We start from the raw sequence: 10792 nt of genomic DNA on the forward strand, positions 1-10792 counted from the left end.
CACAGGAGAACTTATCTTTGCATAAGCAAGCGGCTTGTGAAATTTTTTTTTTTTTTTTTTGCAGCTGTGCAGTATTGCTGTCGTTCTGTGATCATTGACTGCTTTCCCTCCGTCTGTTTTCTTTTCACTCTTTAGGAAGATGGAGACATCAAAGAGATCAACATCACCCATGTGGTCAAGGAGGGCTCAGAGAAAGCTGATGCCTCTCAGTTTGAACTGCTCAAAGTCCTGGGACAGGGATCCTTTGGCAAGGTAATTTGCTTTTACTCTTTCGGTTTCTTTCTATTTTGACTACATGTCTATTTTTCTCTTCCTCCTTTGCTACTCTTACTCCCCAACCTACAAAAATCGTTGCATCTTTAACAGTGTTTTTGGTGTTTGTTATATTTTTGGGGGGAATTTTTTTGAAAAAAAATTATTTTGCAGGTGTTCCTGGTACGAAAGGTGACTCCTCCCGATGCCAACCAGCTCTATGCCATGAAGGTCCTCAAGAAGGCCACACTAAAAGGTACAGCAACGTCAGGCTTGGCTATGGTCGTGAAATTTTAAGAATTGCTACTTTTCTCTGTTTTGGCTTTTGGCTTCATTGACAGGGAAAAAAAACAAAGAAAAGTGAGTGAGTTGGGTTTTTTTTTTTTTTTTTTTTTTTTTTTGTAGAGCTGCACCTTTTACCTTTCCGGTGATGTTGATTTGAAAAGGCCTTGTGTTTGGCAACTTCATTTTTCAAGTGGTTGTTTAGTTTCATATAAAAGGGTGTATGAATTTCCTGTAACACATGCAGTGGTATGTGTGCATAGTAAGACCACCACTGCTTTCAGTGGGTTCCTATGAACAGGTGTTGTGGTCTCACCTTCTGCAAACATCGGGGCATCAGATTTCTTCTCATCATCTCCCAAAATCACGTGGGTGGTTCTGTGCAGCTTTGCAAATTTAACAGGGACCTGTTACTCTCATTTAAATCTCCGTGTTTTTATTCTTTAACAGCTTTTCATGACTAGCAGGTCAAATTGATCATAATTCGCCTTATTTTGGGTGCAGCTCCTCTCTGTCTGAAATTCGCTATTTTACATTCCTTCCCTTTTGCTTGAAGTCAGCTTTTTTCTGATTGGCTGCCCATGGTGAAGTTTTTAAGCAGCAGCTGAGTTAATCTACTGTGCTCAGAGTCGCAGTTGCATGCACAAAATCCCCAAATTTAGGTCATCATTAACATTCAGCACTGACCCCATTATTTAAGTTTGGCTATGCTTTAATTTGAGGATCCTCTCCTATTGCAGCTTAATGAGTCCAAGTTGAATTGTACTCTCATCAGCACCAGCATTTAGTGTGTTGTAGTACTTTTACCATACTCTGTGCTTACGTACAGACACGTTATAAATCTTTAATGCATACTATCACACTAACCCTCGATCATTGGCCTTCAGTCAGAGACCGTGTGAGGACCAAGATGGAGCGAGACATTTTGGCAGACGTCAATCACCCATTTGTTGTCAAACTGCACTATGGTGAGTCAGCCTGATGCTTTTGTTAGACTCTGCTTCCCTTCCCTCTTATTAATGTTATTTGATGTACTGACTTGATTTACTGTTTTATTACTTCAACTTCCAGAAGCTTAACTCATGCTTCCTGATTTACAGTTGAACTAAATGTGAATTTGTGCATCTGTAGCATTCCAGACTGAAGGGAAGCTGTACTTGATCCTGGACTTTCTCAGAGGAGGGGATCTTTTTACTAGACTCTCCAAAGAGGTAAAAAAAAGAAAAAAGAAGTGACTACTTAGTGTTGTTATGCTGACCTGAGGTCAGGATTTCTTTTTCTCAGTCCTATGTCCACTTATTTATCCTATAAACTGATATGTGCTTACCCATTTATTCTGCATTGTGTCACTCTGCGGTGTTATGCTCTCTTATTGTCTCATTTTCCTTTTCTTTGTGTGTCACATCCTCTCTCTTCTTTGTCTCCTTTACCCCTCAGGTGATGTTCACAGAAGAGGATGTGAAGTTTTACCTAGCAGAACTGGCATTAGGACTGGACCACCTTCATAGCTTGGGTATCATTTACAGGGACCTCAAACCTGAAAAGTAAGAGTGGAAAACCAAGCGTTTTGCATGCCATGCTGCAGGAAATGTATAATGACAAATATATATAAAAATATACACACAGTGCATCAGTCATAAACGTCTCCAAGTTAGATTAATCCAGAAGAACAGCATGCATTTCAGTGAGTGTGGGAAAAGTGTCTTCCCTGCTGCAGACCTGTAGCCACAACCCCAGACAGCAGTGATGACTTCAAAGTGCAACAATTTCCTCCTGTCATATTTCTATTGCACTCACTGCAAAGTATTTTTTACTTGTTGAACCCTGCACCATTTTCATTAGCTTGTGTTCCCTCACTCTCTGCTGTAATTGGCACATCGGTACTTGTTATGGTACATTGCTGCCACCAGCTGTCGATGCTTGTTCCTCAGCGTGTGCTGTGCACAGCACTCGATCTCATAGTATGCATGTAAGACCCGACACCGTCGCTAATTTAAAGAGCCGGTGATTCATTTATGTGTTGCTTTTTTAAATTTTGGTGCTTTTGAATGCTAACATGTTGTATTGAAACTGAAACGTGTTTTTATAACTTTGACCACCACATACGGACTGCTATATTAGCCTTCAGTTGTTTTTAAGGGTACCTAATGATCCGACAGCCGAGTATACTTTGACACCAAGACATACTACAACTGAGCAAAGCATACAGCAAAGAAAAGTTTACTTTGTACAATCCAGATGGGTAAAATGTTCAGACTCTGTAAGATTTTAGTTTGTCTTATATTTGACATTGTTTTCTCCTAGCATTCTTCTGGATGAGGAGGGACACATCAAACTCACAGGTGAGCCTCATTGTTGTTTCTTTTACATCTACCTCTCACTATTCATTTTGCACACACACTTTCCTTTCCTCTACCACATTGACCTTGATTCACAGCAGTGATGGCTTTATCTCACTGACTCGTATCTCCATAACATCCTGTATATGTTCCCCAAGTTAATTATAATACTTTATCTTGAATATCTGTGATAAACCTCTTTAGAATCTCTTATCCTCAACCAGAGGAAACGAATGATAATTAAGAAGTCGCCTTAACAGAGCTCTTGTGGGAAAACTGTTTCATGTTAAAGCTTTTTGTAGCTATTATCGTGCTGCTATATAATATAATATAAGGATCCAGGTCCTTGGTTAATGTCTTGTGTGTTTTCAGATTTCGGCCTGTGTAAAGAAGCCATTGATCATGAGAAGAAAGCTTATTCCTTCTGTGGCACTGTGGAGTACATGGCACCAGAGGTCGTGAACAGGCAGGGACACACTCACAGCGCCGACTGGTGGTCGTTCGGGGTACTAATGGTAAGGAGGAAAAAACGTACTGGCTGAGCGTAAATATTACGTAAATAAATATGCCGATTACATTTTTTGTGTTTTCTCTCCCAGTTTGAGATGCTGACGGGGGCGTTGCCATTTCAAGGGAAGGACCGCAAAGAAACCATGAATCTCATTCTGAAGTGAGTACCACCTGGATTCAAGAACATCACTCATTTTTTCTTTTCTTTTAACTACTTACTCATGTCCATCAGCAAAAGCGTGTGAGTGGACTAGAGCCTATTCCACCTCACTTTGGGTGAGAGATGTGGGCTACACCTTGGACAGGAAGTCGGTAAATTACAGGGCTAACACAGTTAGACAGCTGAGCAGGCACATTCACAACTACATCTGAAGTCAATTTACAATGACCAGCTAAGTAGCTCTCAAACGTTTTGTGGCACGCCCCCCATTTGTAGGCTGAAAAAAGTTTTTTTTTTTTTGTTTTTTTTTCTCCCTCGCTCAGGAATCCCTTTTACCAACTTATTTTAATTCAGTTGTTTTCCCAGATTGTCCATGCCCAACCTGCATAGGCGGTCAGGTGGGGTATGACGTCCTAAACAGGCTCTCAGCTTAAGAACTAACCCGGAGAGTAAATTTGCAGGCACATGGAGAACACGGAAAAACTCAATTCAACACAAAAACCTGTTGCCAAATGTACTTATTCCAACATATTCCAACTGCCTCATTCTATATCCGGTGCAATAATTAAAGCTGGAAGCCCTCTTTGTGTGTTTGTGCAGGGCTCGTCTTGGAATGCCTCAGTTCCTGAGTGCAGAGGCCCAATCTTTGCTCAGGGCTTTGTTCAAAAGGAACCCTGCCAACAGACTGGGTTAGTATCAGCTCTGGAACATGACTTTGACAAATGACGGTACACACTCTATCTGATTTCACAGGGAAAGGCTGTGCTTTACATTGGTTTGTAGTTTTCTATTGTGATTGATTCTATTTGATGTTTTGCAGGATCTAATGCCGATGGCGCTGAGGAGATTAAGCGGCACGGTTTCTTCTCAACCATAGACTGGAATGTGAGTTCTGTGTGATTACATATGTGTTTGAATTTATAGCAACCATCACAGGTGGCATTCAGAACTTCAACTGCACAGCGTGAGTTAAGCTTCTTTATTCCTTTTTAGAAACTCTTCCGAAAAGAAGCAAAGCCTCCGTTCAGACCAGCGGTCGCACGTCCGGATGACACTTTCTACTTCGACTCCGAATTCACCTCCCGCACACCTAAAGGTCGAAAATCAAAAATCAATACACATTTTTTTTATTTAAAGGAGACACAGCAACATTGGGATGCACTAACATATTTGTGATTAGCTGTGCTTGTCAATAATACCTCAATGTGAAGTTTTTATAGCAGTGCCTTTTTTGTTTTCTAACATTACTGCAATAAACCTGTCTGTTTTTCCGAAGCCTTTATTTTTATTTATTATCCTGCAGACTCCCCTGGTGTACCCCCCAGTGCTGGAGCTCACCAGCTCTTCAGAGGCTTCAGCTTTGTTGCATCAACTCTGTTAGAGGAGGATGGTTCATCAGAGCCAGTGCAGGCCCCACCACATCCAGTGGTTCAGGTCAGTAGCTATTCACTCTTGGGATAGATAAATACTGGATACTGGAGCCTGTTCTGGCAGGACAGAAAAGAAAACCGAGAAATTTCCCCTATGACTCCTTTGGCAACAGTGGGAGGGGAAAAAACTCCCTTCTAACAGGAAGAAGCCTCCAACAGAACCGGGTTTAGGGAGGGGCAGCCATCTGCTGCGACTGGTTGGAGGTGATGGGAGGAAGTTAGGTTAACTGGTCATTTAGAGTGTCCAGTCAACTAAGTGCATGTCTTTGGACCCTGGGAGAAAGTCGGAATACCTGGAAAGAACAAACTCATGACATGGGAAGAAATTGCAAACACCACACAGAAATTCCCCGGCTAGATGGTGGTGAGGCAGCCGTGCCAACCACCACACACTGTGCTGCCCGCAACATGATCAACAGTAACTCGACACACTAAAACTGAACAATGGAAGATTATAATAATATTGGCTGGTGTGATGAGTGTGAATTCGAATAGTAGGGTTTGGCACACTTCAGGCCCCTTAGTTATTCTCACATTGTATCCATCTTCTGATGGCTGTTATCAGCAGGAAAACAGACCACATCACAAGGCTCAAATCATCTCAAACTGGTTTTCTGAACATGACAGTGAGTTCATTGTACTCAAATGGCCTCCACTGTCATCAGATCTCAACCCAATAGAGCATCTGTGCACTCGAAAATTTGCAACATGGGTGTGCAGCTGGAAAATGCGCAGCAGCTGTGAGATTAAATCATGTCACTATGAACTAAAACCGCTGACGAATGTTTTCAGTTCCTTGTTGATTCTATGCTATGAAGAACTAAAGCATTTCTGAAAGTAAAAGGGAAGTGAGCCTAGTAATTAGTACCTGATGAAGTAGTCGGTGAATATGCCCATGTACTGTAATCTAAAGGTGTGGACAAAGTTATTTCAGTGTGTTATATTTCTGTCGAGTTCTGACTGCTGATGGCATGAAATAGAGACAGATTCTGTGTGTACGGTGTGCGAAAGGCAGACAGGAACACGATTAGAAAGAAACGACTCAGATGAGGTACACGGCTTCAAATCTTGTGTAATGCCTGGCAAAAGCAGTTTTTCTACTGCGTGTGTGGTAGATTTGAAGAGACACTTTGACAAAGAGGAAGAAATTGACTCCAGAAATAGATTTCAGCCCCTTCCCCAACATCATCAACCTCCCCCCACATGAGCTCTTGTCAGTCCGTCACTCCTCCAACGCTCATCACAATTTCAAATCTTCCTCTGCAGCAACTACACGGGAAAAACGTCCTTTTCAGCGATGGCTACGTACTGAAGGAAGATATAGGGATGGGCTCTTTCTCCGTCTGTAAACGTTGTATCCACAAAGCCACCAACACTGAATACGCTGTCAAGGTATGAACACATAAACACACACACAGGGAAAAGTTAGCTTGTGAATACAGGACAGCAAAATCTAACAAATATGTTTTTCAGTAGTTCTTCAGTAAAAGAAGGAGGAAAATATGCAGCCTTTCAAAAACATGATCCTAATGCCGTTGTTGTGCTTTTGATTTCCAGATGATTGACAAGACTAGCACAGACCCCTCTGAGGAAATAGAGATTCTGCTTAGATACGGACAGCACCCTAACATCATAACACTCAAGGATGTGGGTCTAAACACGCACTCTGTCTGACAACCTTTGTTCGCCTTGGGTGTTGAGTGTAATAAGACTCGCTGATGTTTGTTTGTCTTTCTGTCGCAGGTGTACGACAACGGTAAGCAGGTGTTCATGGTGACGGAGCTGATGCGTGGAGGAGAGCTGCTGGATCGGATCCTCAAGCAGAAGTTCTTTTCGGAGCGAGAGGCCAGCGCTGTGCTACACACTATCACCAAGACTGCTGAGTACCTCCACTCACAAGGGGTGAGGACCACTAAGACCACTAGGACTTTTAGTCCTGTTTTATATGTATGTTTTGTCTAAGGAGCTTGAAAAGAAAAGCCTTTTGGACTTCTTTGAGTTTCTTGAAGACGTTTCACCTCACCTGAGAAGCTTCTCAGTTCTAAGGTCAAATGGTGGAGAGTCCCAGATTGAAGTCCTAGGGGAGTGTCCCCCGAAGAGGGTCATGAACCCCCTTGTTGATCCTCTACCTAAACGCACGAGCCAAGGTGTGAAAATGGGTGTAGGTCACAATCAGCCAAGGTTTCGGGTGAACCCGCTGTGAAACCTAGCCCCACCCTATCATGTGACTTTGAGGTCAAATGGCATCTATTGAACCGGTTCTTTTATTCTGAAATGGCAAACCTGTGAAGCACACAATGGGTTTTTTAAAATTATTTTCTGGAGCTGTATTTGAGCAATAGTGTTTTATCAAAATAACTGCTGTGAAAGAGCTCTGTCTTTTAGAAATATTAGTTAAGGTGCTATTAGAGTTTAGTTATTTGATGTTCATTTTGCTTTTTTAAGAAAACTGTTGAATAGTAGTGCCTTTGAAAACCAGGCTAAAGTCTTTACTTTTCTTTTTCTTTTTACTTTTTTATGTTTCCTGATGTTTAAAAACTTACAACACATGTCTACTTTTGTTTACTTTTTATGAATTTCTAGCTTGAAGATGTCAAACTGTGTTCATCCTTTTAATTATTTTGGTTTAGTAACAACACATAGGGGAATAATCACTTGAAGCACCTCGGTAAATAATTCAACTTCTGATTAGAATAAAATTGAAAATAATTTATAGAAGACATTTTTAAAGCAGATAAAAATGGGAAAGAATTCCACCCAAGAGTGTTTACTGACACTTTCAATCATAATTTTCTCCCTCCATTCCACTCTTGCCCTCTTGTGTTTCAGGTAGTGCACAGAGACCTGAAGCCCAGCAACATCCTCTATGTCGACGAGTCGGGGAATCCCGAGTCAATCAGAATCTGTGACTTCGGCTTTGCTAAGCAACTGCGTGCCAACAATGGCCTGCTAATGACCCCGTGCTATACTGCTAACTTTGTAGCTCCTGAGGTGAGCAAGTGACGAGTGCGCTCGCAAGACATACTCACAAAAGTCAAGGTTCCCCCAGTCATTGTGATATATAGTAATATGTGATTCCTTCTGACTCTGCTATAGGTGCTGAAGCGTCAGGGCTATGATGAGGGATGTGACATCTGGAGTCTCGGGGTTTTGCTGTACACCATGCTGGCTGGGTTAGTAGGAACACTTGAAATCATTCTTTGAACTTTGTTCTCTCTCATTATTCTTTGCATTAACCTTACCGTCTGTCTACTTTTGTTCTCACCAGTTTCACTCCATTTGCCAACGGACCTGAAGACACTCCAAATGAAATCCTGAACAGGATAGGCCACGGCCACTTCAGTCTGACTGGTGGTAACTGGGACTCTGTGTCTGATGCCGCCAAGGTAGGAGTCAATATTTGTTAGACAACTCTTTTACTCCCTAGAAAGAATTTTTTGTTGTATTTGCGTCAACCTACAAGTTTTCCATAATATTATTATTTGGCTTTTTCTAGGACCTGGTGTCCAAGATGCTTCACGTTGACCCCCATCAGAGACTGACTGCTAAGCAGGTTCTCAAACACCCATGGATTGTCCGCAGAGACAAGCTGCCCAACAGCCAGCTCCCACACCAGGACCCCAAGCTGGTCAAGGTAACAAAACTGCCTGGAATCAGGTTAAAGGAATTCATTGATTCATTGAAGTTTTAGTAGTTGAAACTCAACATGTAGAATGATTTTTATATCATATCAGTTCCTTTTAGTGTCACCAAAATACCAATATGATTGTACACTGCAATATACTCGCATCGTGTGTTGCATTGTCGATTAGAAAACACAAGACGAGCAGGTTTTTTGCATTGCAGTAAATCAGACAACATATCAGTAATTCATACTCTCATCTGGGCTTCAATCATGATGTTGCTCTTTATGCACAGGGTGCAATGGCAGCCACCTACTCCGCCCTGAAGAACTCACAACCTACTCCAGAGCTCAAGCCCATTGAGAGCTCCTTCCTTGCTCAGAGGCGTGTTAAGAAACTTCCCTCCACATCTCTGTAGAGACTCTGAATAGCCAAACAGGTCACAGGAGTCTGATCAAAACCACACCTCCTGGCTCCAAACCACCCCGTCAGCTTGCTCGGGGACTTGGTGTCGACCCGCCAATACCAGCCAAGGAACACTGACTGTGGTCCTGCCCCCATCTTGTGACATCAGTTGTCCCGCTCTAGCTATCATCCTCCTTGTGTGGGCTCTCCAGCTGCAGCTGTTAGCCGATCTCCTTTTGCCTATCAAAATATCATGACGATGGATGGGGGCAATGAGGGCGAAAAAAAAAAAATGTAAAAAAAAATGGGTGCAGGTTTTTTGGCAGATGTTCTGGCGCCGTGTGGGTGTTTGTGTGAGTGTGTGAGCGTGTTTGTGCATGACCCGCTACAGAGTCGATGCAGCCCTGTTTTTGATGGTGACAATGAAAGTTTTCTCTTCTCATCTTTGCTGTAATTGGTTGTCATTCTCGCTGCACGCCTATCCATCTGCCTGTTTTTTGGTTTTTTTGCCGTCTGTCCGTTCTTTTTGTAGGGTTTTTGAGCTTCGTATTAGCGGTTGTGCTGCCAATTCAACCTGTGCCGACAGCACAAAACCACAGTACTGTCCAAACTGCTGTTAAATGTTTCTCAGAGAACGTTATTGATATGAATATTAAAACATTTCTGCCATAAATGCCTCTTTGGCTTTGGTACAGCCAGAATATGTGCATTCTAGAAAATGTCAGTTGCTGATGTTTTGGTTAGTGTCAATCTATGCTTGCGTTTTGTTTTATGGAGGGTGTGTGCGGACGCGTGCGTGTGTGTGTGGGCGTGTGTGTCAGTTGCATGACTTGCAGTGTGTGTCTGTACTGTCTCGCGGGATGCTGCAGAGTCATGTGCATGGTCCGGTGATGTGGCTTTCTCGTTTCGCTCCTATTCCTCTTCTCTGCTTGGTCAATCTGCTGGCAACCATTTGAGATGTCTGTTATTTTTATTACTATAAAAACTAGTAACATAGATGGCTTTCTGTGAAAGAAACCCTGCCCAAGGAACAATGTGGCATGTTAAAAATTCTATATTTGCATTGTTTTCTTTTTTTTTTTTGTTGTTTTCACTGTGTTTCTTGGATAATGCCTATTGAATACTGTTTCCTGTGTTGGTTGTTTTTGCTGTCGATTGTTTTTTTTTTTTTCTCTTTATCCAAAGAAAGTAGTGATTTAAAATAGTGAAAGACATGCTGAGCACATCGCAGCCTGTGGACTTGATGCCGCACCGGTCTCTTCTTCTGTTTAATAAGTCAGGGCTGGCTGCTGTCTTTACGGAAATAAGCACTTGTTAAAATCTCTGTCAAATCACTGGTTATAATGTCACACATACTTGCCCTTATTGTGGATTATCTTTTTTTCATTCATTATATTGGAATTCCATTTGTTGATTATCTGACTCGTTGGTATTTTATTGACACTGAATACGAGGCCTAGAGTTAAAGGTGTCTCAGTGTAAGCTTCTCCACGGAGTAGGTCCTGCTTTTAGCTCAGTGCCTAGGCCTACAGGTGAGGCGGAATGTCTTGCATGGAAAGCACACCGTAAGGATAAGAAGATGCTGTGCATGTGTAGAAGAAAAGACCTGTGTGGCTTAAGAATCTATGAAGCAGCTGTCTTACCTCAAAAGAAATCAAAGTTATATTATAATTCTTGTTTGGTGGCAAAAAATCTCCCTCCTTTGTCAAAATTTATGGTAAGATGTTATTGTATGATAAAGATGAAGATTTTTATATCTTACAATATTAAAAATCGAGTTGCTATGACAAA

The 10792-nt window shown here is 41.9% G+C and overlaps 1 protein-coding gene across 6 annotated transcripts in view; it reads left to right on the forward strand.

The window, feature by feature from the left end:
• Positions 1-10792, forward strand: part of rps6ka1 (ribosomal protein S6 kinase a, polypeptide 1) — a gene marked incomplete at its 5' end in the record, with an annotated part of 52032 nt that extends 41240 nt beyond the window's left edge. For all 6 annotated transcript variants that reach the window (XM_082516398.1, XM_082516394.1, XM_082516396.1 and 3 more), the window contains 20 exons: positions 136-252; positions 427-508; positions 1422-1502; positions 1666-1745; positions 1972-2078; positions 2839-2876; positions 3246-3388; positions 3473-3543; positions 4144-4232; positions 4364-4428; positions 4537-4639; positions 4847-4977; positions 6240-6365; positions 6531-6620; positions 6717-6875; positions 7803-7964; positions 8070-8146; positions 8242-8359; positions 8470-8607; positions 8892-10792. In XM_082516398.1, the coding sequence (XP_082372524.1) occupies positions 136-252; positions 427-508; positions 1422-1502; positions 1666-1745; positions 1972-2078; positions 2839-2876; positions 3246-3388; positions 3473-3543; positions 4144-4232; positions 4364-4428; positions 4537-4639; positions 4847-4977; positions 6240-6365; positions 6531-6620; positions 6717-6875; positions 7803-7964; positions 8070-8146; positions 8242-8359; positions 8470-8607; positions 8892-9014 (2100 nt within the window). In that variant the 3' untranslated portion in view covers positions 9015-10792. The remainder of the gene's footprint in view (positions 1-135; positions 253-426; positions 509-1421; positions 1503-1665; positions 1746-1971; positions 2079-2838; positions 2877-3245; positions 3389-3472; positions 3544-4143; positions 4233-4363; positions 4429-4536; positions 4640-4846; positions 4978-6239; positions 6366-6530; positions 6621-6716; positions 6876-7802; positions 7965-8069; positions 8147-8241; positions 8360-8469; positions 8608-8891) is intronic.

The sequence above is a fragment of the Aulonocara stuartgranti genome (genome assembly GCF_965226115.1).
Source record: "Aulonocara stuartgranti genome assembly, chromosome: 19".
NCBI classification, from domain to species: domain Eukaryota; kingdom Metazoa; phylum Chordata; class Actinopteri; order Cichliformes; family Cichlidae; genus Aulonocara; species Aulonocara stuartgranti.